The sequence below is a fragment of the Lentinula edodes genome, assembly GCF_021015755.1.
Source record: "Lentinula edodes strain Le(Bin) 0899 ss11 chromosome Unknown C8R40scaffold_19, whole genome shotgun sequence".
In the NCBI taxonomy this organism is placed as follows: domain Eukaryota; kingdom Fungi; phylum Basidiomycota; class Agaricomycetes; order Agaricales; family Omphalotaceae; genus Lentinula; species Lentinula edodes.
In genome coordinates this window covers 402,268-429,887 of record NW_025764325.1, presented here as the reverse complement: position 1 = coordinate 429,887, position 27,620 = coordinate 402,268, and the positions used below count along the sequence as shown (strand labels likewise).

At 46.0% G+C, this 27,620-nt stretch overlaps 12 protein-coding genes across 12 annotated transcripts; 4 read left to right on the top strand and 8 right to left on the bottom strand.

The window, feature by feature from the left end:
* Positions 1–3: 3 nt before the first annotated feature.
* On the bottom strand, positions 4–889 carry C8R40DRAFT_1106299 (uncharacterized protein). Its single transcript, XM_046228158.1, is given in 5 exon segments — positions 4–358; positions 422–468; positions 526–747; positions 798–850; positions 861–889. The coding sequence occupies 4 exon segments, from the start codon at positions 821–823 to the stop codon at positions 249–251; spliced, it is 405 nt and encodes a 134-aa protein (XP_046086021.1). The 5' UTR covers positions 824–850; positions 861–889; the 3' UTR covers positions 4–248.
* A 100-nt stretch (positions 890–989) lies between these two features.
* On the top strand, positions 990–2,226 carry C8R40DRAFT_1069835 (uncharacterized protein; the record flags this gene model as incomplete). Its single annotated transcript, XM_046226161.1, has 2 exons — positions 990–1,475; positions 1,531–2,226. 2 exons carry the CDS (start codon positions 990–992, stop codon positions 2,224–2,226), a joined length of 1,182 nt encoding a protein of 393 aa, XP_046086020.1.
* A 439-nt stretch (positions 2,227–2,665) lies between these two features.
* C8R40DRAFT_1190886 (dimethylaniline monooxygenase) lies at positions 2,666–5,083 on the bottom strand (the record flags this gene model as incomplete). The annotated part of the gene is made up of 7 exons (XM_046233047.1): positions 4,284–5,083; positions 4,078–4,230; positions 3,337–4,023; positions 3,078–3,216; positions 2,890–3,022; positions 2,783–2,836; positions 2,666–2,722 (listed from the first exon to the last, which is right to left on the bottom strand). Exons 1-7 carry the CDS (start codon positions 4,831–4,833, stop codon positions 2,666–2,668), a joined length of 1,773 nt encoding a protein of 590 aa, XP_046086019.1. The 5' UTR covers positions 4,834–5,083.
* A 1,123-nt stretch (positions 5,084–6,206) lies between these two features.
* Positions 6,207–7,808, bottom strand: C8R40DRAFT_1160952 (uncharacterized protein; the record flags this gene model as incomplete). The annotated part of the gene is made up of 7 exons (XM_046230076.1): positions 6,207–6,306; positions 6,334–6,363; positions 6,559–6,720; positions 6,807–6,902; positions 6,958–7,065; positions 7,130–7,256; positions 7,787–7,808. 7 exons carry the CDS (start codon positions 7,806–7,808, stop codon positions 6,207–6,209), a joined length of 645 nt encoding a protein of 214 aa, XP_046086018.1.
* A 501-nt stretch (positions 7,809–8,309) lies between these two features.
* Positions 8,310–9,589, top strand: C8R40DRAFT_1069832 (GroES-like protein; the record flags this gene model as incomplete). The annotated part of the gene is made up of 5 exons (XM_046226160.1): positions 8,310–8,563; positions 8,615–8,699; positions 8,759–8,942; positions 9,003–9,409; positions 9,467–9,589. The coding sequence occupies 5 exons, from the start codon at positions 8,310–8,312 to the stop codon at positions 9,587–9,589; spliced, it is 1,053 nt and encodes a 350-aa protein (XP_046086017.1).
* Positions 9,590–10,099: 510 nt separating this feature from the next.
* On the bottom strand, positions 10,100–11,024 carry C8R40DRAFT_1171034 (uncharacterized protein; the record flags this gene model as incomplete). Its single annotated transcript, XM_046231636.1, has 4 exons — positions 10,100–10,209; positions 10,279–10,348; positions 10,417–10,693; positions 10,753–11,024. The coding sequence occupies 4 exons, from the start codon at positions 11,022–11,024 to the stop codon at positions 10,100–10,102; spliced, it is 729 nt and encodes a 242-aa protein (XP_046086016.1).
* Positions 11,025–11,802: 778 nt separating this feature from the next.
* On the bottom strand, positions 11,803–13,443 carry C8R40DRAFT_1171033 (uncharacterized protein; the record flags this gene model as incomplete). Its single annotated transcript, XM_046231635.1, has 6 exons — positions 11,803–12,086; positions 12,146–12,190; positions 12,260–12,458; positions 12,514–12,576; positions 12,631–12,769; positions 13,061–13,443. 6 exons carry the CDS (start codon positions 13,441–13,443, stop codon positions 11,803–11,805), a joined length of 1,113 nt encoding a protein of 370 aa, XP_046086015.1.
* Positions 13,444–13,991: 548 nt separating this feature from the next.
* Positions 13,992–15,570, bottom strand: C8R40DRAFT_1106278 (uncharacterized protein). The gene is made up of 6 exons (XM_046228157.1): positions 15,308–15,570; positions 15,117–15,255; positions 15,000–15,062; positions 14,752–14,944; positions 14,690–14,701; positions 13,992–14,622 (listed from the first exon to the last, which is right to left on the bottom strand). Exons 1-6 carry the CDS (start codon positions 15,505–15,507, stop codon positions 14,114–14,116), a joined length of 1,116 nt encoding a protein of 371 aa, XP_046086014.1. The 5' UTR covers positions 15,508–15,570; the 3' UTR covers positions 13,992–14,113.
* Positions 15,571–18,736: 3,166 nt separating this feature from the next.
* On the bottom strand, positions 18,737–19,541 carry C8R40DRAFT_1069828 (uncharacterized protein; the record flags this gene model as incomplete). Its single annotated transcript, XM_046226159.1, has 4 exons — positions 18,737–18,829; positions 18,891–19,009; positions 19,060–19,240; positions 19,305–19,541. The coding sequence occupies 4 exons, from the start codon at positions 19,539–19,541 to the stop codon at positions 18,737–18,739; spliced, it is 630 nt and encodes a 209-aa protein (XP_046086013.1).
* A 1,086-nt stretch (positions 19,542–20,627) lies between these two features.
* Positions 20,628–23,509, bottom strand: C8R40DRAFT_1106254 (uncharacterized protein). The gene is made up of 3 exons (XM_046228156.1): positions 23,060–23,509; positions 21,209–22,744; positions 20,628–21,146 (listed from the first exon to the last, which is right to left on the bottom strand). Exons 1-3 carry the CDS (start codon positions 23,084–23,086, stop codon positions 21,090–21,092), a joined length of 1,620 nt encoding a protein of 539 aa, XP_046086012.1. The 5' UTR covers positions 23,087–23,509; the 3' UTR covers positions 20,628–21,089.
* Positions 23,510–23,954: 445 nt separating this feature from the next.
* Positions 23,955–25,360, top strand: C8R40DRAFT_1171029 (uncharacterized protein; the record flags this gene model as incomplete). Its single annotated transcript, XM_046231634.1, has 4 exons — positions 23,955–24,374; positions 24,435–24,650; positions 24,702–24,877; positions 24,943–25,360. 4 exons carry the CDS (start codon positions 23,955–23,957, stop codon positions 25,358–25,360), a joined length of 1,230 nt encoding a protein of 409 aa, XP_046086011.1.
* Positions 25,361–25,461: 101 nt separating this feature from the next.
* C8R40DRAFT_1171028 (uncharacterized protein) lies at positions 25,462–27,577 on the top strand (the record flags this gene model as incomplete). The annotated part of the gene is made up of 8 exons (XM_046231633.1): positions 25,462–25,581; positions 25,638–25,991; positions 26,043–26,189; positions 26,238–26,405; positions 26,473–26,486; positions 26,560–26,729; positions 26,778–26,881; positions 26,939–27,577. 8 exons carry the CDS (start codon positions 25,462–25,464, stop codon positions 27,575–27,577), a joined length of 1,716 nt encoding a protein of 571 aa, XP_046086010.1.
* Positions 27,578–27,620: the final 43 nt, after the last annotated feature.

The following is a 27,620-nucleotide window of genomic DNA, read 5'->3' as shown; positions in this document are numbered from 1 at the left end:
CATTAAGTTCCCACGTATGTGATTCCTCATCCGACTGCGTGATCAATGATCATAACAAGGGCTTACAAGTAATTGCAACAAATAATTCAAGTCAAAAGGACATTAGCACACTTTGCCTTTGGGGTTGAGTAGAGATTTGAAAGGCAAATTAGCGGAGGCCTGTAATTTGCTACCCACGAATCTCAACATATTCTAAATGTTCGAAGTTGACAAGGTACAAAACACAAAGTACTCCAAAAGTTGCACCGTCATTTCATCCGATACCACTTGACCTTCTCCCGCATTTCAGACATTAATCCAATAGCTTCTATAGACCTCGTAATGAGTTCTTCCTTGTGTTCTTTGACCATTTTCAAATCTTCAATGCTATTCTGAGCAACATAGAGGAGCAAATATGCTTCATTCTTGTGTTGTGACTCACGGCCAGTCTCATATCTCCAGAGCATCAAGTCTGGTGGCTGCAGATCCCTGTAAAGTCAAGTGTAAAGAGAAATAATACCACAAGCTCCGATCAAATTAACATACAAATTTCCCTTAGTTTCTCTCCACCTTGACGGAAGTAGCTTATGGCTGTAGTAGCGGATAGGTTCACGACCCTCTGGGGCTGGTTCCAATAGCTTTTCGGCTTCTGTAACAGTGACAACCCAGCCAAGGCGGTAACCTGGCACGCGGTGACCTTGATGAATGCGATATGCAATGGGAGGGAAATCATCGACAGCTCGCGACGCTGGGAAAACTGCGGAATATCTGATTAAATTGTCAGAGATGGACAGTAAGAATTGTGAGGAACTACTTGCTCTCCAAGTACAAACTCGTTTGACATGATGGTTCGAAGATATTAACTCCGAGCTTAAGTATGTAAGGTCACCGTCAAGTTCCCACGTAAGGAAGTCATCATTACTCATCGAAGAACACTGATCATCACTTGAAGGACTTTTACTACCAGAATTTCCTCTTCTCTTCTGTAAACTATCTTCAGCAACATCATCATGAGTAACATCCTCCTCTTGACTGGTATTGTGTTTGCACTGTCCTTCATACTATCAGTGAAGTTCAACCGGCGAAGAACGGAGGACAGTACTCATCCAGTTTGGTCACTGATCCTCATTCAGCTGTGCGGCTCCAATCTCGGTCGCCTCCAACCTGTTCCTCAGTATCGTCTGTACTTTTCCGCAATTGACTTCACTGAATTCAATCCAAATGAAACGATTTCGGGAAGCGATGTCGAGGTCATTCCAGACTTTTGTATCTTACTCCATCGTGCGGTCTTGCTCCGGAAAGGACCTCTGAGGCCACTACTAGCAAACATCCAGTCGACGTACCTTCCATCTCGAGCCATCAACATCACCTCGTCCTTTATTCCACTTCTAGTGGAGTTGAAGAGACCTGTGAGCCGTAATTGCAACAACATTAATGAGTTCATGTCTGGGCTTGGAACTATGATGAAAAGTGCACAGAGCCAGGCTGAAGGACAGGTAAGGTTTTTGAATGGTCAACAAGCACAGATTTTCTTTTAAATGATTTCCCTAGGCGCACTGCCTGTTCTCAATCCCGAATTATCACCGTCAGATGCATGTTGTCTTAATTGCAGCAGTCGGCGAATGGTGGTCATTTTGGTTTATTCCGCGATCAAATTTTGGTGGAAAGACCTTCAATGGAAAAAAGTATGTGTTTGATGTAAATGACCGGTTAGAAGAGGAAGAAAGAAACAACCCCCTCGAGGAGGACAAAGCCAAATTGATGGATCCAGATCTGATACACGAGATGAGAAACTTCATTGCTCATGCTGGTGAGACACCAGCACAAATAAAGGATCGCCATGATGCAGAACGAGATGCTAGGCAGAGACGAAGGGCCGAGAAAAACATGGTCCGGCAACACAATGAAGACCAGTTTCAGGAATTTATTGACGAAATCCAGGGGATTCAAAATGAACCTGGAATTTATCATGATCTTGCTATCAATGAGTATTCTCAGCGAAGATCAGCCTGTGACAGGGAATGGGATGTCCTCTGGAATTATCGGGCTGAATTTATGGAGTCTGAGCCTCAAGGCAAAGCGGGGGAGCTCAAAGACAGGGGGAACTGGTCTGGGGTCATGCGCCTTGGCTCCAAGACTTCAGAACATTACTTGGATCAGATTCAAAATTATTTGAATCGATTCACAAACCACAACCTGAGGAAGATGATATTTCTCAGTGACAGTGTGTGGTTTCTGCTTCTGTGATTCGGCTTCAATTAGCTCATTCAAATTTCTTTGGTTTAGGAGTATAAGCTTATCACTGACAGCTTGCAATTCAATGTCCATAACATCCAAGTTTCCAAGTTTTCATTTGTTTTTCTCTTTCAACAAGTCCTCCATTCTGAATTTTATGATTGTCATTTCTCATTACCAGCACAAGCACCTTAGACCTATCTCGGGATTTGATTTCTGCAAAGATTCTACTGATGGATAAATTCCTATTACCAACCTCGCATGCTCTCCACAGTTAAACTATATGTGATTTGATTATCCCTACTCTATGTCACTGTACTACGTTGATTATCGTAGCAAGAGCATGTGAGACCATCTTAGGCCTCTTTACGGTTGAAACGAAGGGAAAATTCGAACCAGTGACGGATTATAGTGTATTGGTACTGTTTCTAATGGTCTGTTATCGACAACGTCAGGCTTGGATATCCTGTTTCATGTAACCTAACTGGATCGCCTGCAGCTGAATTGCCTTAATGCCGATACCGTTTCAGAAGGGTTATGAAGTGAGTACTTATCCAAAGAGACTTACTAGCAATCTTGAACCGAAACGCGATGCCTGGAAATCTCCAGGGGCGTACCATAACTGGGAACAAGCGTCATAAAGTACCTGACAAGAAACGAAGATTGCATCCATACCCCAGGATGCCCAGTGGGTCTATAAGCTCCGTTCATTTCCCCTTCCTCATCCATGCCCCCGGCTGGTCCTGCTTGATCGATTGCATCACCAAATATGCCTCTCATGACGCTTCGTATGTTGATAAACCCAGTTCTAGCCATGAGATCTGTAAGATTGCTTTGTCGAGCAGGCAAAAGATCCGGCTTACGCAAATATAATGATATCGGCTTCTAGCACCGTGTCGTCGTCTAGAAGAAGCCCACCCTGTGTAAATTTATGAATCCCTACCCCCGACTTGACTTTAATCTTCCCCGAGATCACACACTCTCCACATCCCACGTCCATCCCTAAAGCAAAAGTTATGTACCATGCAGTGGCAGTTAAGAAGGCTTACAATATCCTACATTTGGAGTCAAAACATTCACTTCGAAAATGCTAGTTGGTATTCATTAAAAGCACAAACTCACCTCCACCTCGTTCAGCAACCAAAGGCAATATACCACTTCCATCGGGACCAAGGTTTACATCCATCCCGGCTTTTATCAATCCCTCTAGAAGATCCTTGTCTTTCTCCCAGGTAATATCTTTGCGTTCTCGAAGTATTTGTTTGATAAGATTAAATGGTGTCCCAGCACTTCGATAATCGGCTACTTCAGTCGGTACATCCGGGCTCCAGACTTGATCAAGCATTTCGACAACCGTTTTCGATGACTGGACACAGGTGGCAGAACGTTGAAGCAGTGTGACTGATTGTGCTCCTCGGACGTGGAGATCCAACGCAATATCTGCGCCGCTGTTCCCGGTACCTACCACGACAACACGCTTTCCTGTAAACTGAGGCCCACCAGCGTAGGAGTCTGAATGGAGGATCTGTCCTTGGAATAAATCGTGACCTTCTATAACGGGTGTATACGGTCCACCTAAAGTACCCGTGGCGAGGACGATGTGTTTCGGATTGATGGTGAGGATTTGACCATCTCTATCGATGGTGACATCCCATTCCTTTTTGTCTTTGTCGTAAGAAGGTACTGGAATCGGTTGAGATTTCATCCAAACAACAAGGTCCTGGGAGACGGCATACTGCTCTAACCAATCAGCAACCTTGTCTCGAGGGGTGTAACGAGGCCAGGTTTCGGGATATGGTTGAAATAGCACTGCAAAGAAGGATCAAGACAAATTCGAGGTCTAACGGGCAGCGCGCAACGCACTTGTATGGTGTTGCTTTGTGGTATGCAGAGTCAACGATGGATATCTTCTTCTCCATTGATCCCCGATGCGCCCGTTCTTATCGATCACAAGTGTAGGTATACCCATCTGCTTAAATCGAGCAGCAACCTGCAACCCATTCTGACCAGCACCCACTGCAGAAGTTCTATCAATGCTAATCATAGCACAAATGGTAGAGAGAGCCGACCGATAAGCACATGCGGATTTGCCTCAATTATACGCGCTCTCTGCTCTCGCACTTCTGACCAGCACAACGAATTACCATGATAAACGCCTTGTTCGGCACCAATTGGTTCGTGGCCTTTGAGACTGTCCAGCGAAACGAGCAAGGTAAAAGCTTTCCAAACCCCCGGCTCTGAAGCTACTTGTGTCAGCGTGAAGAGGCCTTTCCCATTAGCGATCGGCGTGGAAAATGTGAATCCAGAGGACACACTCCCAGGAAGATCTCCCGGAGAGGGCTTGAAGTATGCATCCTCTGTGATTTTGAGCTCAAATATGGTCGTCGATTCCACGTTAGAGGACAAGTAGTCCAAAATTTGACCATGGCCGTTCAAAGTACGCAGGTTCCAAGTAAAAACAAGGAGATCTCGCAGCCAACCATTGGGATGAAAGAGCGATGCACAACTCGCCGCATTTTTCAGGTCGAGGGAATGGGAGAGCTGTGATAGCCAAGCAGATGCAATCCCATTCAAGTCTACTTCCATCATAAGAGCGTATGAAGATGAGTGAGAGCACATCCGACAACTGTACGAACTTTTTGATTGTATCTGTCTTTGATGTCATTGGCTGAAGTGTAGCTATGAAAGGGAATGTAAGTAGCCCGAGCGCCCGAATATATATTCGGAATACTACACATGCCGCTTCCAGAATTCATTCCACCACCTCAAATCACACCTCAAATCACAATAGAAAAGATCGTACACATTCGAATAAGCACCATGCATAAGTCAGACAAGCGTGGTCAAGATAGCCAGGAGAAGAGATAGCTAGGAGAAACTGGCACTATCAGGTCGAATCATGATTCTCCCACCACTCCCGCTAATAACGGTGAGGACGAAAACTTCCCATCAGCGACTGATTACAGGCGAGCAGGATGAAGAGATCTGTAACCCTCTTAGTGAACGACGCGTATAATTGGTCATTGGTTGGTATCTGGTTCCAAGCATAAGCCAAAACGCGGCCAAGCAGTCGAAGAATTAAGTACATGTCCCATAATGTGTCCCAAAAAGCTGACACGAAACTTTCAAATGTTTCTGTAAACAAGTTATAATCAAATGATCAGACCTGTACACATAGGCTTGTAATACCAACAGTACGTACCTCGACCTTTTCAACCTCCGGCGTCCCCTTTTCCCGAGCGATCTCTGCGAAAAAGACCTGGTGGTGGGGGAGGAGTGATTTTCGGAAGTATGTATGGAACTGGCATTCCCGCCAGTACTTCCCAATCTCTTTCTTCCCTGGATAACATACCGATATGCATTCCATTGTCTAATCCTGCATCTATGAACCCGAACGCCCAGTGAGAGGAAATCGTGATCTAATAGTATATGATCGAACGGAGCTGGCCGCGCTGGAGGGTACGGAAAATCCTCAAGCCTCCATGCATGAACAAAATGCTTTCTAAGACGTGCAAAATGGATATCCAACAACCACATCACCCCATGCTAGATGACTTGTTCTTCTTGAATGCCGTGTTTAATACTCGATACTAGTTATGACACTCAGCAGTAGAATGTTCATGCGTGCTTGTTGTTTCGTTATGACATTGCACGGTATAAATAGCAGTAAAAACATTGTTGCAAGGTGTATGGGAAGTCTCCACATCGGTAAACCACACAGAAAACGGAAACGAAGACGAATTGGATGGACATAATAAATGGCGCAAGAAAGTGAGCAAGATGCAAAGCGAAACGTTGAAAAAGGGACAGAAAGCCAGCGTTGAGAGAAAGATTTTGCTTTATTCCGACGTGCTTTCTCCCCAATGTGTACGCATGCCAATCGTCCTGGCAAGACGAAAAGTGTATTGTCAACGGTATGAGCGGTTCGTTTTTTCATTCATTCCCACAAGGTTCGAAATCCCGCTCGTTGCTGTAACGATTTTACCGGCTCTTCATGTCGAACGTTTCTGAGCCTTACTTCCCTTGGGTCTTCCACGAGGTCTCTTCGCTGGGATCGCTGGAATCGCGTCGAAACCATTACTATTACCTCCACTAGAAGAGGCATCAATAGATGAAGACGCGGGTCGTTTTTTATTTGCATTTGTAGAGCTTGAAGCGGGCGCGGAAGAAGGGGTGGATGAAGGGGGAGGGAAAGTATTTCGGAATGAAGTTGGGGTAGCGGTGGGGATTGTAGAAGGAACAGCCGGAGAGGTTGAGGCGACGTGACTAGAGGCGTTCCCATTTCCATTGAGCCGGCGTTCGGTGAGATAACTAAGATAAATTGAGCTGAGCTGAATGAGAAACGACAAGTTATAAACGAACGTCGAGGCTTTTTCATCCAACATGGTCTGCAAACTCGGTAACGCAGGCTGACCCAATTCTGCACGGAGCCTATCGACGTCGGCTTTGGCGACGGCGTACTCCCCGTCTGAGAGAGTGAGAATTTGATGACGAAGTGTTGTGGACCTGGAAAGAAAATTAAAATCAGGGATAAAAGATAGGAGAAAAAGATGGACAAGAGACGTTGCAGAATGAATGAAGTGGCTACGTACTCTCGTTCTAAATCACCTTCTAACAAATCAGCCTTGTCCCTATCCTCGTTGACTTGGCGCAGCGCTGTTAGCAAGCGGGTACGTTCCGATTCGAGTCTAGCGAGAAATTGGAAGTTAGGGTTAGCGATAGCGATTGAACTCATGGACTCACTTATTCCTCTGTTCCTTCACATCTTGTATACTCTTGCTCTTCTGTTCCAACGCCGCATGCGCAGAAAGTATATGTGCGGTATGTAGTTGAAGGGTAAGAGCGTGTTTTCTAAAAACGGATGTTAGCTCAACGCAATTAAAAACGACGTGAATCGCAAGGACGAACAACTTACTTCAACTCGGCTGTCTTCGCCAAATGAACTAAATCCCTAGTCCAATCGCCGGTCGCTACTAGGGGAGCAGTACTTCCTGTACCTGCACCTGTACTGGATCCAGCAGAGCCTGATCCATTCGCAGCCGCTACTGCCGTCGAGGTAGAGATAGAAGACGGAACAACTGATGTCGATACCGCCAGTGGAACAGGTGTTTTTGACGTGGCAGTCGGTACGATGGTGTTTGCTGCTGCATCAGAGTTTGAAGCCATATTTCCAGTTCCATTCGTACTCCCATTTCTATCCGAATTCGCGTGAGCCAAGGTTGGAGCTGGTTGGGCTGGTTGATAATGATGATATTGATATGGTACACTAGGCACAGCATAATGATGAACAAATTTTGTCGTCGTTGTATCCTGCGGCGCGACGGTCATCGTTAACGTCGACATGGACGAAGAGGAAGAAGAAGATGGCTGAGGCGCTGATGATGAAGAGGATAAAGCGTTGTTCAGCACAGATTGCGGTGTAGTTGTCGTCGGCCTGGGTGTTCGAGACGACGACGAAGCGTTGGAGTTGTTGGTGCCGGCATTGTTGTTATCGTGATTGTGTGATGTAGAGGACGAGGATGCAGATGGATCAGTATTGGAAGAAGAAGGAGGACCTGTGTAATGTATATACTGTGGTTGTTGCTGTCCTCCATGTTGGTGGTTTAGGACATGATGTACGGAATGGGGATGCGCTTGATGATGCGACATTCCCGAATTCCACACAAATTTAGTGACAAAAAATAGAGAAATCGATGCTTTGAGTCCCAGGGGTCAGAAATAACAGAAGGAAAAGGAAAAAGGGTCGAGAGGTGGCAGAGGGCTCTCCAGCACACACGTGGAAGTTAGGTAATTTGTTCACAGCTCACCTAAGGCAAATCCAAGACCATGAACTCATATTGTAACTTTTCTTCCTTCATAGCACGCTCATGAGCTGGTGTTACAGTCAAAGGCATCATCATTTGCCTTCCATCCATCTCTTAGCTTGACGAAGCGCACCGGCAACACAATTTTGCCTGATTTTACCGTTGCTTTCAAATTACTCCGTGCAACATCCGTCGATCTGCGTAACTCATCCGTGCTGTTTCCGTACAAGTACCTATCGCGCATCCTTTAAAAGCCATGTCAATTGAACCAATATTCATCACATTATCATCATGTCACAGAAAGCACTTGTTCTCGAGTCAGCTAAAGCTCCTTTCGTTGTGAAATCGATACCGATTCCAAAGCCTGGCCCTGGTCAAATACTTGTCAAGGTACTTGCATGTGCATTGAACCCGGTAGACTTCGTTGTCCAAGCACGGGACATCTTCCCGAACGTCACTTACCCTACTGTCCTCGGCCTTGATGTCGCTGGAGACGTCGAGGAGCTGGGTGAAGGCGTCGAAGGATATGCTAAAGGTGACAGAGTGTACGTTCAGATATAGTCTCCAACTAGAACTTACTCAATTTTGGGGTTTAGATTCTTCGCCGCTGTATATACATTGAACAACGGTGGATTTCAGCAATACACGTTGAAGACAATAGCAGATTCTGACATCGGAAAGGTCGGTGTCGTTCTAGGCTCAACAGTAACTTTCTTCTGAATACCTTGAATTATCTTTAGATTCCACCTCAGATCAGCTACAGCGAAGCTTCGTCTATTCCTCTGACTTTCGCAACCGCAGCTATTCCTTTGCTGTCTGCTAACCCTGTAGGATGTGGCTTGAATCCCACCTTTGATCCCAAGGTTAGTTTCAATGGAGAGGCAGCCCTCGTTATTGGCGGAGGGACCTCTGTAGGTCAATTTGGTATGTAACACATCTTCCTCTCATTACAGGACATATGCTGACATCGTGCACTGATCTTAGCTATCCAAATCTTCAAATACGTTGGCTTCAGCACGATCATTACATATGCGTCCTCCAAGCACTCTGATTATCTGAAGTCGCTCGGTGCCACTCACGTCATAGACCGCACGGATGTCTCTTTCTCAGCTCTCCCCGAAGCTGTGAAGGCTATCACTCCATTACCCATCAAGAACATCTATCTGGCTATCATCGTCGCGCCAGAGGCTTTTGATGCAGGATATGCGTGTCTCGCGCATGGAGGACAGATGGCCACTGCTAATCCGACTCCCCCAAAGCCCGATGACGCTGAAGCAACTGGACGAAAGATCTACGGGGTATTCGCCTCCACTCAAATCGAACCCAACATAGAATTCGGGAAGGCGATGTGGAAGAATTTGCCGAAACTCATGGAAGAAAGGATCATCAAGGTGAGTTGGGGCCGCGCAACCGCATTCTGGCATATCTCTTACTCAGAATAACCGTAGCCGAACCGCGTTGAGATGCTAATACCTAATGGCCTCGCTGAAGTCCCCGATGCGTTACAGAGATTCATGAGCGGCGGAGTCAGTGGCGTCAAACTTGTTGTGAACCCGCAGGAGACAACATAACATTAATATATAAACAAAACGGAGATGTGCGCATGGACCCCAATCGAAGTTCCTCCATTGCTTTATTAGACTACTACAGTAGGAATGTTTTAGGCTGAATAATTGCGGACAAGTTGACCCTTAACTTTGAGCATGTGTCAGTTCCCCCTCGTCCGCTCATTGTTTCCAATGAAGCTGTATTTCCTTGTTCGCGAATGAACTCATCGTCGTGTAATTTGAACAAGATCCATCGGCTGATTGCGAGCGGAAAACATCAAATTCAGTATATCCGAGGTGCGACGCTATAAGGTTCAAGTTCAAGTACGGTGCACATATGAGGCGCTTCAATGCATCCCCAGTCCATGATTGTTATTATCAGATGATACAAGGAATACCTATCCACATATTGAATCAATTTACATAGGAATCTCATAGATGAGGATGGAATGTTTAAGTCCATCGTATTCGAGCCTTGAGCTCGAGCAAGAAGCAATAAAATCGCCAACCGCTAAACTCCGGACTTGGTAAAACTCAAAGTCTTCGCGATTTCCGTTCATGTTTGCTGCTGGCTGCGGCGCTGACTGAAGATGTGGACTTAGATTCAGCCAGCCGCAAATAGTCGCCTTGTCCCACTGCGGTTACTACCAGTGACTCAGTTCAGTTGCCATAAACACCGAACATGCTAATTAAAATCACAACATTGTACTTACAGCGAGATTTGACGTCCACAAGCCTTGGATGAATCTTGCTTCCAATATAAGGTGGGAGTTTTTTCTCTTTCTGAATTTATTACTCAGTATATGATTGAAAAACAAGGTGCTGAATTCTATAGTAGCAATGAGACTCACAGAAGATAAATCTCTTGGACGGCCAAACAGTTCTTCGATGATGGCTGTTATACCTTTGTCGACTTCGACATAACGAGGATTCCGAAGCATAGATCGCGGTAATTTATAAGGGCTTGGCCTAGAGCGAATAATTTGACGTTCTGAATAGGCAAGGAGAATGTAATTGGAGGCCAACGGTGTCATCGCGGATTTTCTAAGTTTCCATTGGAATCCTTCCACTGAAATCGAACGATATGACATCCGGAGTTCCTTCAGTGAATATTCAAAGTTTATTAACCTGTAGCATGCATAACAAGTGGTGAATTCCACATGGAAATACAAGTAGGAGACACATACTCTATTCTTGAAGTAGGGCCCAAAAGATCCATCACGACCTGCTTGAAGGTCTGTGAGTCTTCGCAACCTTCCAATTTGTTGATTTCAGCTAGTGCATCTGGATCAGGGAGTGGAAAGGCCATATCGTAGTCATATAATGCCTCTACGGGTAGTGGCACACATGGAGGGTACCAGCCTTTTACAGGCTCGGTGACAGCGAGATCGATATAGGCAGACACTTTTTCAGCTATAGTTCTGTAGGTACGGCTGTGTGAGACAGGCTCCATTGCCATTTCGCTGGGATAAAGTCAAGGTCGAGTTATGGTCAAGGCAAAAAGGAAGGTGGGAGAAATTGAGTATAAAAACCCGATTTTGCGCAACCCACAGCTGTAAACATACAGCATCAGCCATGACGGCAAAGATGACCATCCGATAAAACTTTAATCGTCAACCAATCAAGTCGAGACTCATTTCCTCATAAACACCACCAGACTAGTGCTAAGTGGATGAAGAAGCCGCCAGTCATTTAAAATTAGACAGTGTCGATGAATCTCAGGCCTTGAGGTTGTGATGAAGGCTCAGCAAGGTGATTGTGAGGGAAAAGAAGATGTTATGGGTAAAAGATACGAACCAGTTGAGAGTTGCAATTTCAGGAATCAATGGTTTTTCAAATTACACAACGAGTTTGTTTGGGAAAAAGGAAACACAGCATCCATCTTTCATTGGAAGCGGTGTGCTTTCAGTGTGGGAGGGTAACTGGCACTCTCTCAAAGTCTGAGTCAAGGGTCGTTTGTCCGCAATATCCAGCCCAAAGCATTCCTACCCTATCAGTCAAGTAGAGTAAAAGATGAGCCTCGATTCGAGTCCATTCGTAGTGTACATATGTCGTTTTTTTGTTGTCTCTTGCAGGTTCACAACAAGCTTGATGCTCCTGATTCCGCCAGTCACATCAATGGCCTACTTCACTATGGTTAGAATGAGAGTAGACCCAGCTCGAGGCATCAACACCCCGACGATGAGATTCTTTGTCGTCAGCTCCTCGACTATAACCTGACCCACCGAACTTCTCCCTCAAGCGAACTCATTCTGCGTAAACAAACCCCCGATGTAATAATATACATTCCCAAAGTTCTCTCGACGAGAATTATCCACATGGGTCGTGATGGAGTGGTTCCCTGAGATGTTGTGGATGGTGATATTTCCTTGGACTGGCCCATTGGAGACGTTTCCGAATGAGTTGTTAGCAGATGTTGATAGAGATGGAGAAAGGCTGAATGACTGTGTTTGACGTTGGGGTATCGGTGTTGACGAATAAGGTGGAGGAGACAAAGAAGCCGAAGGATCCTTTGAATCGTCTGTGCAAAAAATTGCGATGAGGGTAAATGCAAGGCGAAGAAGTTGCTTTGAACATTACCTGCTCTGTAATTAGTTACGGAATCGACGATACCACGGGTCTCGTCTACTTAGAGGAAAGACAAGGGTGTAATTGTCAGAATGAAGGCTGATGAAACATTGATAGCACTCATACCAATGGGACTATTTGTGCCTATCGGTGAACTAGCCATCTCGGTCGTGCTTGACACGTCTATCGGAGAAAGCCTAGTAATAACAGCCCTCTGGACTTGCTCCTCGTCCCGTTGGGCTGGTCCTCCTTCACTTGCACTAGATCGAAGGAAGTCTTGATGAAATGATTCCAAAGTTGAGCGTACGCTTTCTTGTGAATTCAACTTTCAACCAAATGTTAGTCAGGGGACGGATGTTAAAAGACGTCGAATAGAGTACCAATTCTTCTTGCTTGGATTCCAACCTGTGAAGTGGCTCATGTAAAATCATGTTCGATTGAAGCTAAAGAGAATAACCTTTAGCTTGGAAATATGACGAATTTACTATGGTGCGCACCGTGAACTCCTCCAACACTTGGTTCAAGCGATCCTTGTATTCCTGAACGATATTCAAATCCGATCTTGAAGAAATGACTCGTCGAATTAAGGTCCTGGAGACCTGGCGTTGAACGATATCCTTGATTTCTATGAGTGTACTATCAAAACATAATCAATATAGAGTAACCTTCAAAGAATCGGAGCACGCCTTAAAAGGTCTTTGACCTGTTGATTTAGCTTAGAGTCTGTCGAAAATAGTTTTGACTCTGCGTCCGAATCCGAGGATTCTGTACGCAGAGGCGGATGCAGACCACGATAAGTGCTAAGTACTGTGTTTGATAGACTGATGATTGTAGATGCAAGTTGCTTCAGGGAATCTTTATTATCTTTTGCGCCCTGTAGGTGCATATGTTAGTCAAGATCTATGAGTGAGCGAGTGATGAGCACACCCCTGTATAGCATTCAGATTGCTCAGACTAATCGAGGCCAACGTTCTTAAATATGGTGTGGGTGCATATTGTGCAGCAGAAGCGAGTGCACCAAGTGCATGACTGGAGGCGTCGGGGGCCACAGATGACAATAAAGACGATGTTCGTCTTTGAATGGTTTCCTTCAGGTATGAGGAAGCCTCAGTCTTCAAGGGTCCGCTTTCGGCGCCGTCGTGCTCTGGTCCCGTGGGTCGTTTAGGCAGCTTCCAAGATATTCTTCTCCTCCCTGGCTCCCTCTTTTCTTGTGAAACTTTCGCTTGTTCTTCCTCGATTTCTTTAACCACCTGAAGGGGCTCTGCTTCACGGCCCTTAGTTTCTGCAGTTTTTGACAGCGTTCCACCCATGAGTTATGCGTTGAAGAGTCAGGCGCTCAGTCTTCCAAAGGCGGTGCTTGACTGTCTAGGAAAGGAAAGGAATACGTCGACTCTAATCATTTGGGTAGGACGCCTTTTTGCTGCTGAACTCCTGCTATATCGATATTCAGTCATTGTCGGGGGATGAACTGACCACTCCGGGCAGAATCTTGGTATGTACCTTATTCCCCCAACCCTCCACTCATATATCCTGAACGAAGATTTCCGATTTAGATCGTTGAACTATTATTATCGATTGTCACTGTACAATTGCAACACCTTTCTGTTGAATATGCCACGACTATTCGTGGGCTCTATTCCCTGTGTGATCAAGGGTTAATTTTCGAATGAAAGGAAATATATCGGTCTAAGAACTGGATCCATTGAGTAGTTGGGGACCTTGGTTATGTAAACAAAGATCCTCAAGAAAAGTAGAATCCATCAGATTAGATTGCCCTTGAATGACTTTACATTTACATCGCCCAAAGACCGAGTGGGCGAAGCGACGCACCTAGTGAACTAAGATACTTAATCTTGTCGCATCGCATAGATCCTAATCCAAGGCGGGTCAAATAAATAAGCACAAATAGATAACAACACGCAAAGCGCTGTATTCATCTAGTAAGTACGCAATTCTAGTGTTTCTCCCTGCAAAGTAACTTCAACCAAGCACGGGGAACGAAGGCTGGGGAAACGTTACAGGCACGCTCCTAGGGACAAACCTATTTTCCCATCTCTGCATCCCCTCTCGTCCTCGTCGAACGGGATGGCCTACATCGCCATGGTTAGAATGAGAGTAGACCTCGCTCGATCCGGCATCAGTACCCCGATGATAATTCTCCCAGTGGTCAGCTCCGCGACCATAGCTTGACCCACCGAACATCTCCTCTCTTGAACCGGAATTCTTACCAAAGAAACTCCCCGTGTGATATACATTCCCAAAGTTCTCTCGACGGGAATTATCCACATTTGAAATGACGGAGTGGTCCCCTGAAAAGTTATTTACAGTGACATTTCCTTGGACTGGCCTGCTGAAAACATTTTCAAATGGGTTATTATTGGGCGTTGATATCGATGTAGAAGGGCTGAATGGTGGAGTTTGGGGTTGTGAAATTTGTGTTGAGAAATGAGGCAGAGAAGACGAAGAAGCCGAACGATCGTTTGAATCGTCTGTGCAAAAAAATGCGATGGACATGAGGTTAAGAATCATTGCTACTTGACAAGGAATCGACCATACCAGGGGTCTGGTCTAGTTGCCGTCAGTGTGAAGACTATCGATGAAGGTAGCGCTACTCGTACCAATGGGACCACTCATACTTATAGGTGAGCTGACCTCAAACACGACTGGTTCCGTCGGAGAAAGCTTAGTAAAAACAGCATTCTGGACTTGCTCCTCGTCCCGTTGGGTTGGTCCTCCTTCACTTGCACTAGATCGAAGGAAGTCTTGATGAAATGATTCCAAAGTTGAGCGTACGCTTTCCTGTGAATGCAACTTTCAACCAAATGTTAGCCGGAGGACGAGCGACAAAAGACGTCGAATAGAGTACCAATTCTTCTTGCTTGGATTCCACTCTGAGGAGTGTCTCACGTAGAACTATGTTCGATTGAAGCTAAAGAAAATACCATTTAGCTTTAAAATATGTCGAACAAACTTTTGTGCGCACCGTGAACGCCTCCAACGCTTGGTTCAAGTGGTCCTTGTAATCCTGAATGATATTCGAATCAGATCTTGAGGAAATAACTCGTCGAACCAAGGTCCTGGAAACCTGACGTCGAACGATATCCTCGATTTCCCTAAGTGTACTATCAAAACATGGAATAAATATAGGGTAACCTTCAAAGAATCGGGGCACACCTTAAAAGATCTTCGACCTGTTGGTTTAGCATAGGGTCTGACGAAAATAGTTTTGACTCTGCGTCCGAAACCGAGTTTTCTGTGTGCAGAGGCGGATGCAGCCGATGATAAGTGTTAACTACTGTGTTTGATAGACTGGTAATTGTGGAGGCGAGTTGCTTCAGGGAATCTTTATTATCTTTCGCGCCCTGCAGGTGCATTCGTTAGTCAAGATCCATGAGTGAGCGAATGATGAACACACCTGTATAGCATTCAGAATGCTCAAACTAATTGAGGCCAACGTTCCCAAATATGGTGTGGGTGCATATTGTGCAGCAGTAGCGAGTGCAAGACCAGAGGCATCAAGGACCACAGATGACAATGAAGACGACGTTCGTCTTTGAATGATTTTCTTTGAAGGTGAGAAAGCCTCTTTTGAGGCGTGGTCAGGGTTCAAAAGTCGTGTAGTCGGCCTCCAAGACATTCTCTTCCTTCCTGATTCACTCTTCTTCTTTGCATTTTTCGCCTGCTCTTCATCGATTTCTTTAACCACATTAGGCGGCGCTTCTTCATTATTTTCTGCAATTTCTGGCGATATTGCTTCCATGAAGTATGCGTAAAAGGGAAGGTTGAAGTGCTGAGTCTTTTTTTTTGAGTCTATATTAAAAGTGGCTCTACGTTTATTACCTGTTCTCTCTTTTAAGCCTAGGTGATAAGATGAATTCAGTGCTGGAGCTGCTATATCAATATCACTGGTCATTGTCGGTCGATGAACTGGCCAGTCCACTCCGGGCAAGTTTTGGTATGTACTTATACCACAATAGCCCGCACTAGGTCCGCACATAGCCTGAACGAAGAGATTTCGCCGAAGTATAATGAGTTTACCATCGATAATTATTGCAACACCTGGATGTGCTGCTATTCATAGGCAGAACGTCAAACGTTTCTAATCAAGGGTTAATTTTGGGAGGAAAGGAAAGGAGATTTAATGCATCGCATGGTCCGAGAACTGACTACTGAACGCCGGAGTCTCCTTGATGGAAACTTACAATTTATCGAAGAGTCTACCTCTGGTCTACCCTCTAGAGGAAGGGGGATCCTGGACCCGCCGCGTATTGCGATACCGACTCTTAAGAAGGGGGGTAATCTTGCCGGAATTCTCCAAGAGAAGGCTATGATCCTCCTCCCGATGAGTAAAGGTTGTTGCTTTATTCACGCTGCCCAGATTTCTCCACATTCCAACCAACGCCAGACTCAACTCCGTCGTGTCCTCCGGATATCCGGCCCGAGTTACCCGATAGAAAGTTGTGGACACTGGAGTCCCCCCTCCGTACAACATCGCGAGCTTGCTAAGCATGTCCAACACCGCGATAGATAGGGAACGAAGGATACACATTGAAGCCAACTTGAAGTTTTCTCTCGACGTCTGCAGTCAGGTTTCGCATTGTTGGATTCTGCACCGAGCTGCGGGACGATACCTACAGGTTGCTCTCCTTCTGTACATGGTTTCGTGCAGTTCCGCCCTTCTAGCCGATTCATGAGCACGATCTTCAGCTCCCTCCACGTTTAGACTCTTTTGGCAACGGTGGAAAGACGACATATCCTACGCACAGTCGGAAGTGGAATAGGGCCAGTAGAGAGGTGAAAGGTACATCGCCTGGTTGTCGGGGGGAAAAGAGCCTCAGAAATTGGAGTTAAGCGCCATGACAGGAAGATCGATGTCGTCCAGAATGAACGGTATAGCCTTCCGACATAAACGAGCTTAGGTCGAAGAACAGACGGTTTGGATTCGTGGTGCAGTTGCATCAAGTTCATTGGCCTCAATACAAGGATGTGATTGCCACCATTGTATTCTGGCAGTGCGAAGAGGGATGACAGTAGATAACATTGCGTCAGGAACAATCGAAAGAAACGATGTCTATAGCGTGGCGTCTTGGTTGCTGGAACTCTCAACACTATTGGGATCCTAAATAGATGGCGCTTGCTCAGTCAATCTGCCCTACGAGCTCTGTAAGTTTCCCATATCTCAATGATTCTTTGCATTGAAACATATTCAACGGTTCTGACAGATAGAAGTCATTATAATACTACATAAAACCTCGGAAGAAGTGCTGTATCCATGTAGTGCGACAGCACGAGAATCAGAAATTGGAGTGGATGGGAACTGGGTACAATTGTCATTGGGTTTGCTGCAGACACTAATCCTCCCTGATAATCTTCGTGTGTCTTTGCTTCCTATCGTTACACCTGACGCGGTAGACCCCTCGACAGGATCTTGATGAACAAGGACTTTCAATAACATGTCGTACAAAGACGTTGCTCACTCTGACACGCTCTACAATAGGAACTCCTACTGTGAACTCCATGCCAATTGGTAGAATCACCCGCGAAGTCTCAAGAAACAGAGCGTGGATATTGCATTTCATGACACAATGTTATTCACATATTCCTGATGTCTGGGTGCCCTTCCACGTTTGTATTTGCTATCACATTCGCGCGCCCGAACTTGGAAAGTAGGCCAGTACGTCCGTAGTTCTTTGATGCAAGGAAACTACTCCTAGAACCTTTTTGTCAACTTTTAACTGACTCCCGAGTACAATCCCTAGCTCCGCCAGACTTTTGACGCACCCCTCATCTTTTTGGGTTCTTTGACGGTTTCAGGTCTTCGCACACTCCAAATCAAAATTCAAAAAGCACGCGTGTGCATACCAGACAAGGCGCTCGACGTCTTGAGCACTAAATTTTGAAGAGGATCGGGTTACAAGGTGTAGTCGTCTTAGTCGTGCGCAGGGTCTTAGTAAGCACGGCATCGCTTTAACGCCCTGGTCGTTACCTGGTCATTACTTCGGGTCGTCTTCGGGTTTACTTCTCACTGATGTACGTAGATGCAAACGGTCAATATATATCCATCCTTACCTCCACTTTCAGTGTTACTGCTTGTATTGATGAATCTCACAATCTGCCCGTAAAAAGTGGCGGCATTTCGGCAACCACCTACCATTTCATCGGTCACGGTGTTGCTAGAAGATTTCACTTGGTTAACTCCCTGTCGTGCCTTTTATCTTTACAGGAGACTCTCACTCTTTGCACTGCGGTGTAACGGAGTACAATCGTCGCAAGGGGAATACCTGCGGTAGGAGCGATCCCATCCAGATCATGTCTGTACCACAAAGAGTCGATACGAGGTCTAAATGCTTGTCGGAATTCTCGACGGTTCTTTATTACATGGATTACTTACTGTCTTCTCGAGCGCTTTAAGTCTTGATACCTTGTTCCTTTCATTCAAGTTCTGAACAATCAGGATATGCAAGGCTAAAGGATCATTGACTAAAACAATCTCAGAGAGTCGGGGGACAAGTAGCATCCATACAGCACAACAGCACAAGAAACCAGGGCATATATGTGGGTGAGAACTCATAAATTTCATAAGGAGACAACCTTTCTCAGCCTTCACAATCCAATATTCATGCTCCTCAAATACTCCTGACGGATGGGGTGTGCTTCTGCTTCCTTGTCCCATAACACTTGGATATCCGATTCATCCTTGAGTAAAGAGTGTATATTGTTTCGAAAATTAGACAACGCGAAATAGGCTTCGACTCACCTTGAGGAACATGAGCGCCCTAACATTTTCGGTTGCAATGCGCCGGGATACCCCGGCAGGAATGTGCAAAAGCGTCCCCGCTGGCAGTTCAACACGAATCCATGTTTGTTTGAGAGGGTCTCAATGTAGAGTTCAATGAGTTGTCCAAAAATTTGAACACATCACACACCTTCGACGTCGAGATAAACGCTGCCCGCAATGATGGCGACCAGATAATCCGGGATAATTATAAGCTTCTTGAAATCAATCCTGTTATGTAGTATGAATTTTAAAAACAGGATCGTTAACTTCATTGAAGGGAAATACTCATTGCGCGATGCCTCTTTAATTTTGTGGGCATGATGCTTGACCTGGAGAAACGTTGATAGTATGGCCTGCATCCGAGCCTCGTTGCATGAGGGAATCCTTACTCACCATAGGCGAACTACTCAGGGGTTCGTGGAGGTCCCATATGAAAGTCGACTTTTCTGTTAACGGGTAACCTTGTTCCTTTGCAATTTTTCGAGCGTTGCCCTCGAAGTCTGGTCCTTCGAACGAAGTAATGGGGATACCGAGGGAGGCAAGGTAGTCAATTGGAACCGAATGCGAGGAATGGTGGGGATGACCGGGGTCTCCGGATTTATTATCATGATGATACGCATGCAGTGGCATCTTTCTAGGCAAGGTGTGTAGTTTTGGAGTGTAGCTTTCAAATCTGGACTTTATAGGTACTGTGTAGTGTGTATTCTGGTAGGAAGGCGCAATCTTGAGGAATCAAGGGAAGCTGCTGCTCAAAGGCAGCTTCCGAGCATCCACCCTCATGGATCTGGAAAGTATGATAAACTTTCCAGTCATCCCACGACGCAGAAAGAACTTCTCTTATAGCCTCAAAACGGCTGCGCCCGGTTGAAATGATTCAATGCGGTAGTCCTTCCCTTCAACATTAGGTTGCTTGGTCGCACAACACAGTCCGTGAACAGTCATTATATACTTTGACAACGAGATGCCTCGGCAAGGTCCTTTTACCTAGACCCAATGCCCATTCAATACGTGAGTTTTCTATGCTCTTGAAGCGTTCAAACCTGCGTGAATTCCCTCAGGTGAAATACTTTGAATGTAAGTTATCCTAATCAAAATTACTTTCATCAAAGGAAAGTATTTGTATTCGTGGCAGAGGGAGGGCTCACACTGATATCACGATGATCCAGGTCAACACAGAAGTCGGTCAACGAGGTGCCCTGTTCTTTTGCAAACCTTCGAGCATTGCCTCTCAAAGTCCGATCCTTCAATATAGAAGTCAGTGTTGGGAAGAATAGCATAAAGTTCAACATATACTCCCGAAGAAAGAAAGCTGAAGAAAGTTATGATACTCCACCACAAGATGCGGTACACACACGGGTGGAGAAGAGCTCATCCTTTGGAAGAATGATAACGAGATGACACACGTCGCAGCCTGCGTTAGTACCTGATTTATCAGAACATCCGAAAGCAATCGGAATCGTGGCGGCAATTTTAGCTATAGCGTCAAAGACAGTCATTGTGGCAAGTCTCGACATCGAATCCTGTTGAAATCCTCAAACTAGCAAAGCCTGAAGAGGTGTGTTGAGCTAGAAATTTTGTAGAGAAAACAATGCTTTTCTTTTCAATGTTGGAACAGGTTAGAACCAGAAAAAAAAGATTGACGCCCTTGCGATATCAACTGAGCGCTCAAGCTCAAGACGTACGTGATTAGAGCAGCCCAGACGATAGAGACAGAAATGCATTCTAATCATTTGGTATATAATGAACCATATATGTATGTAGATGAGTTCATGGGATATCTGAAAAAAGGACGAGGCCACGTAGTACAACAACCATTTCCACGAGAGTTACATGTATGTACAAAGTTAAACAATCCGTCGAATTCCAAAGCCCTAAGTAAAGAAAAAGTCTATGATTCGTTAGTCGCGAACATGTTTCGAAAGAAATTCCGGATCCCATCCAGAGTACGGAGAAGTCGGAAGCCCTTCCCAGGGTGAATCGGGGATCGGAGTAGAAGGCATAATCTCCGGTGCGGGATACTTCCAGTTCACAACAACCCCTTCGCTATGAAGCTGGTCTATTTTTGACGAGAGCGAGGCATCGGTGCTATTTGCTGCAGGCTTGGTTCTGGAACGGGGAAATCGCACGTCCAATAGTTTTAAACGAGTAATCTCCCCCGTTGCGCATCGCGGTGCTCCATTAGCGCGAGATTGGGCAAAAGACACGAGTGCCTCTTCCGAGACGTGCTTGCATTCCGTAAGTACAAGTTTCTCGAGCCGAGGACATACCGGGGTTGGATCACTGTCAGTGACTGTCAGATGACCGATGAAGATATCGTCCACGATCTGAATAGTAGTCGGGGACCATTCGATGTCGAAAGAATGATTCTGAGAAGGCGTGCATGATTCTAAATAGATATGGGTTACAGTCGGAAGCGTTCGCAGACAACTGATCAGGACATCTTGGGATTTTAATGGGCACGAGAAATACAAGTCTTCCAACTTGCACCCAGACCGTTTGAGCAAAGGTTGAAAGGGGATATAATCGAGTCCTCTTCGAAACTCGAAACCTTTAGCAATGAAAGCAAGCTTAGAGAGCAACGGAGCACGGATGACGCTGAAGAGGCTATGGAATCGGTTTTCTACATCTGATGCGGGGAGATTGTCATCATCGTCAGAAGGCGGTAACGAGAAATACAATGAAAGAGCGCGCAGGGAATTCAACGTAACGTCGTCAGGCACTTCGAACCCAGAGTCATTAGAAGTAAGCATGACACCGAGGGTACAAGTCGACAGATTTGGTGAGCTCGCGAGAACGTGAATGGTTTGATCCAGAGTAAGTCGGGAACCTCCGCGGCGAGATTGCATGGTGAGGTCGGTAAGATTGCTCCAAGGCAGTTGAAGTTGATGCAGGTTTTGAGTATGGTGGTGGACCGCGAACGATTGTAACGATGGCGCACGAATGATGAGGTCGTTCAAGGGAATAAGTGGCGGTTTATGATTGCCAGTGTAAGAGGGATATACGCCGGCGGACGCTCTCCCGTTTTCCACACCTGAATTGTAGAATATTTCGACGCTCTCAAGCCACGGAACATCCTCCGGCTTTAAATCATTCACCAGCGTATTCAGTAAATTTACAAAGAATGAACTGAGATGTAGCTGTATACGTTTCCATCGAGGAGCGAAGGCAACAATAGATTTCAAAAAGGATATGTGTGATGCCGAGTCCGAGCCTGTAAGTCGACCATAGCCCGACAGGTGAACGGAAATTGACAATGGCAAACATCTCGACCGATTTAGCCACGCCTCGATGCCCTCCCTGCGACGATGAATGAGGGCATCCATTTCGTCGATATCTACCTGCCCGTTCGAAGGACATTGCGGCAAGTGCACGTGTATATTGGTCCAGAGCTGCGGAATAGATAGCGCCAACTCCCTCAAATCCTTCGATATCATCGTCAGCAAGAGCGGCGCCTCAGTCAAGCTTCGCGTTGGATTTCGATCAGTAGGGAGGCATTGAATGAATATCTCGGATATAATTTCGGGAGGAAGTCGTCGAAACGGGGAAGTGAGGGCGAGATGAGCATCGACATGAGCTTTGAGCAGGGTATGCTGGGAGACGAATCTGTCTAGTGTTTTCTGCGCACAATCAATCTCCTCGGCGAGGTTTGACAACTCTTCATAAGAGGCAGCGAGGAGTGCATATATTGCCTGAGTTTCGGTCGCAGAGGCAGCGTAGTTGGTGTGTAAGACATCATGGAATGGGCTGGGGAAGGCTTCGAACATGGTGGTAAGTGGGAAGTTCGTCTTGTTACATGATATCATGCACCATGCCCTATATTCTCTTTTGGTGGACTGATGAACAGAACAGTCAGTTTCTACGCAGAATCCCGCGAAACTGTAAGCGAAGATGAGTACATATGGCAATTTTGAGCAACCAATTGCACGCGCGCCCCGAAAAGACCAGGATTGAATCGCATAGGTCCCAACAGGTCCCCGCTTGTCACCGACCCTAGGAGGACCCTAGGTGGGGGTCAAAACCTGTTCAAAAGCCTTCAATGATTTGAACATACATAACCAAAGGGGGATAATTATGCAGGATGTATCATCATCATGTATGTCACAAACGATATTCCAAAAATGGCAATAACTTTGAAGAAACGAACTCACATAACACCCACAGTTCACCAACATCATGATGATACGGTATCTTTGTAATGGTTCGAAGGTAGTGAAGATAGCAGAAGGTACAAAGAGAATTAGACCCTTGGTATCCCCCTTTTATATTTTTCGGTACCAAACTTCCAACAGGAGAAATCTTGTCGAAAACCGTTAGCTCGAGTTGGTTCCAGGCTATCATTGATGAGGCAATCGCAAATCCGGACACTGCCTGACACTGCGTGGCCACTGGCAGGACTCGGTATGCTATAGGCTGCTATAGGAGGCTGCCTGGCTGCTACTACATATAGTATAGCTGCTACTATGTAGGCCCTGTGTAGGCCTGCAGGAGAGGCTAAGTCACTGTCACATGCTCGAGCTTCGTTCGGGCCTGCTATCACGTGCATATTTTAAACTCCGACATATCACATCTATTTATGCGAAAATTTCACTTTTAACTTTCCTCAAGTGTCCGATTTCGACTTTCTGGAGCGTCCAGCCTGTTGCGCTTTTCTTTCACGAGGAAAATGGACGAAGTATCTTCGAGTTGACGGAGGCAGGTGCTCCATTTCTCTTCCCTCTTCGGAGGTCGATGAGGATGGGGCGCTCACCAGAACGACCCTCCTTCATTTATTGAAGGCATCATATTCTTAGACCCGCCGTAGCCACTATGTGACTTTGACGGTTTGGTAAGACCATTTCGCATACAGGTTATTTATCTGTCTATCTATCTATGTACGTAGTGTTTTATGCAATGCTGAATTACTTTCCCGTGTACAAGATCGCAGTAGTGCTACGGCTACGGCCTTCGCCACAGAACTGTTCTTTTTCTTTTCTTAGATTTGGGGGGTCAGAATTCACGAGCTCCATCCCATGATGCTAGCGCGTTGGCCGCAGCACTGTATATATGTGCTCATACCATGTTAGCTTGGCTCCGCAATCTCTGCTTTCAGCCTCTGCACGAATCCTACCAGTCAGTCATAAAATGCCACCGTCTGGCTGGCCTTCTCTCAACGGTTTTACCGTTGACCACGATGCGACTTGGTCCTCAGCTGTCCCAAGCTCGTCTCAACACTCTTACGTTATCAAAGAGGCAATCTTCCGGTTCCCCACCTCTGCGGATAGACTATTCTGTCTTTCTCGTGGCTCGGGCCCGTTGGCTGGTGGTACTTTCCACTTGACACAAAGTGATCGTTTGGAACTTGCGAATCGCATTGAGATCAAAATTATTGTGGAGTATTGGACAGGAAATGTTCATACATTGGATTCGATATTGAAGGTTTGTGAGTTGAGGAGAATGGAGAATCAGTATGGGATTGGGATCCTGGTAAGAGCTTTTCTGAGTTATCTAATACATGAGGAACACTGAATGTCTACCTGTGAACAGACACGACCTCCGCCTGGCTTCGAAATGAGCTACCAGTTTTATGCCAACATCAAGGTCGTCGTCACCCTGCCCAGGCCTCAACTTGCAGCCATACTCCAACTCAAGAATTTTGAGACGGACCTGCCTATGTACTCACATCTGATCGATAACCTGGCATCTACCGTGTATTTTCGCACTATCTCACTGCGAAGTTGTAACACGCCGATAAGAGTTGAGGTACATGCATGTACATCTACTTTGTTCAATCACTAGCTGACCTCTGCATAGTCAATCGGAACTGGAAAAGCCAGTTTCGAGACATCCAATGCTCCAATTGAAGGCTTGTTCGCCACTAATACGTCCCTGAAAATCGTCACTAGCAATTCTCACATCCGTGCTTCTGTATTCTTACAAAGTAACGACGCGACTAGTTTTTCCGAACTGACAATGAGATCTTCCAATGGGTACGTCAGTTCTTGTTAGCAACATCCAATTCGTTTCGTTTCCAACTCAAAGCTTTCAACCACAGTCCTATCAATGCCTCGATAATCCTTGGTGCTCCAACATCAACGATTTCAGAGCGTGGAGGCAACTTTTCCATCAACGCTTCTACACAACTAGGCCCGTTATCCCTCATCTTTCCTTCCGCACCTCCGTCGTGCAATCTCCATCTCCAAGGATCCACCTCTTTAGGACCTGCAGATATCACCCTTCCAAAAACATACGAAGGCGCGTTCAAGGTGCAGACTTCTCTGGGTCTTGCTTTTACCGGATTCGGGAACCGAATGGAGAGAGTGGAAAGAGTGCACGGAGCGCACCGAAGGCTGTTGTTTGAGCAGGACGGAGCAGTAGAGAAAAAAGGCTCCGTTTGTTCGAGTGACGAGGGAAGATGGCGTGGTGAAGTCAAAATAATGACTTCGATGGCACCGGTAACGCTTCGGTTTTAGAGCCTCTGCGAGTGCAAATATACAATAACTTCGTTGATTGAACGACTTCCGTGCCGGTGGTACTGTGGCTGTGCTTACTAGACTTTCCTTCTGTACTCGTCATGACTTCGCTCTACGGCGAGGGCCTCATCCAGCCTGAACTCATCTACTACGACAATATTGTACCGACAAATAATGAAATAAATGTCCTTAAGCAACGCCTGGCTTTACTGCAATCTTCGGTATTACTTCATCTCCCTCATTTCCGTTTCGTTCAAACTGTGATTTTTCCCATTAGGACCCATACAATGTCGTAGAAATGGCGATCAAGATTGCGGCCGAGCAATACAAGGCTGAAGACGCGATAAAAGCGCGCGATGCGGCCGTTCAACGCCTGACGGATGCATATATCTCGATAGAACAGAAGCTAGAGATCATTGGACGTTTGGAGAACCAGCATCAAACCTTCGACATGCTGATGAAATCTTCTTGCAAGTCACTAAAGGAGTCTGCAGGAGTATCGTCATCGCTATTGGAAGCGGACAAGCTGCCAACTGAAACCGCTGAATTGGAGGGCTTGGTGGATGATTTGCGGAAGGAAATTAAGCTATTGAAGGAAACTACTGCTGCGGTGGAATGCGATTCTCCCCAGGTGTGTTCTCATACTCTTCACTTTATACCACTCTGTAACTGAAGTCGACAGGCCCTCAATGGTTCGGCAATGAAATCTCAATTCACCGCTCCTGCACTTTCCCGCACGTCTTCAGACCTCTCCGTTATGTCTTTTGCTGCAGCCGCTTGCCCTGCCAAGACCGTACTGGAACTCCAAGAGAACGATCTTGATCTTACGGTACGTTTTCTCCATGTTAATTTGGCACATTCACTGATTTGTTTCCAGATTGTCAGCTCCGCTCTCTCGGAAGAAGCCGAGGACATCATCAACGCAAGGAACAAACTCTTGGCTGCTCTACCAGTCCCAGAGGAAGCTCCTGACGATGCTCTCAAGCCTATCATTATTCCAACACCATACGTGAACTTGTATGAATTCCTTGCTTCTGTTTCCGGTGTAAGTTTTACCTTGTCCTCGCCGCCTTGCTGCTTTGAACCTCTACTGACGGTGTTTCCTACTAAAGCCTCTCCGCGCCTCGTAGGCCGTTTTTATATCCTTGGAATGAAATGCTAGAGGCTCACTGTTGTTTCGATGATTTATCTCGATGTAGTCTCTCTAACTATGGCGTCTTACATCAACTTACCACGTCTTGGTGTCCTCAACGTGAAGAACATGGATATTACCTTACCCCAGTCTTCAAATGTAACACTAACCCTCGTGTCACGACCGCGCATCGATGGGCTGCCACCGACGTTATGTCGAAGATTTGTAAACCGGCTGGTAAGTCTTACTCATGTTCAGAGTGAACTCCGACTAACTTGGACATAGAATGTTTTTACAATAAGGACGGCGTATGGTATTACGCGGGCGTGTACAAAGCCTTCAGACTTAACGACCTCACTGTAATGGAATGGGAAGCATTATCTAGCGAGGTGTGTGTGTTCACCTGTAATCGTGATTCTCGTAAAAGTTAACGTATAATGATGCAGACAACACAAGCCATCGTCAAAGAAACTATCGAAGGCCGCAAGAACACCTCTGCTCAAAACATATACGAAGTAACCCAGCTCTACGCCGCCGGCGCTCTCAAAGTCGCTGTAATCGCTCTCCAATGTGTCGGGTTCAACCAGTCGATGTATCATCTTCTCCTTGAACATGCAAGCAATTGTACTTCAAGCGCTGGGAATGTGGGGACTACTCCTGAAACAAGGAATAATTCAAGTTCGACGTCGCCGTCTGTCAGTCTACAGACCTCGATACAGTCAACGATCACGAAGAACTTGTCAAGCGGGGCTTCTGTACTTGGAAATGTAAACGCAAGCGCGGGCAAGAACGGAACGAACGCCAACCGTAGTCGTAATTCGGCATATAGTCTAGGACTGGGCCTCGGACTAGGGACTGGAAACATTTGGAACACGAATCTCGGGGTCGGCCTGGCAGTTGGAAGTACTACTCGTCCTGCTGGAAAAGGTCTAGGAAAGGGCGGAGGCAAAAGCTCGAATTCAAGTTCTATCTCGCAGTTCATCAAGGCGAGTCCTTCGGCCAGAAAAACTCACGGAAACACTGGAGATGAGAATGATAAACCATCTGGGATTTTGGCTGAGATGCAAACACAGATAAAAATGTAGAAGGCACCTGTTGTCTGACTCATTTACATGGACGAAATTACAA

Bases quoted from the DNA above. Each gene is read 5' to 3' on its own strand.
- C8R40DRAFT_1106299 (XM_046228158.1), bottom strand. From the start codon at position 823: ATGTCAAACGAGTTTGTACTTGGAGA. The intron at 469-525 runs GTATGTTAATTT...TTGACTTTACAG, and splicing joins AGAGAAACTAAGGGAAATTT to GGATCTGCAGCCACCAGACT. The intron at 359-421 runs GTGAGTCACAAC...ATAGCATTGAAG, and splicing joins CTGGAGATATGAGACTGGCC to ATTTGAAAATGGTCAAAGAA.
- C8R40DRAFT_1106278 (XM_046228157.1), bottom strand. From the start codon at position 15,507: ATGCACCTGCAGGGCGCGAAAGATAATAAAGATTCCCTGAAGCAACTC. The intron at 15,063-15,116 runs GTGCGCACAAAA...TATTTTCTTTAG, and splicing joins AAGCGTTGGAGGCGTTCACG to CTTCAATCGAACATAGTTCT. The intron at 14,945-14,999 runs GTACTCTATTCG...TTTGGTTGAAAG, and splicing joins AATCCAAGCAAGAAGAATTG to TTGCATTCACAGGAAAGCGT.
- C8R40DRAFT_1106254 (XM_046228156.1), bottom strand. From the start codon at position 23,086: ATGATGTTGGTGAACTGTGGGTGTTAT. The intron at 22,745-23,059 runs GTGAGTTCGTTT...TCTGTTCATCAG, and splicing joins TGGTGAACTGTGGGTGTTAT to TCCACCAAAAGAGAATATAG. The intron at 21,147-21,208 runs CTGACAGTCACT...ACTTGTACTTAC, and splicing joins ACGATATCTTCATCGGTCAT to GGAATGCAAGCACGTCTCGG.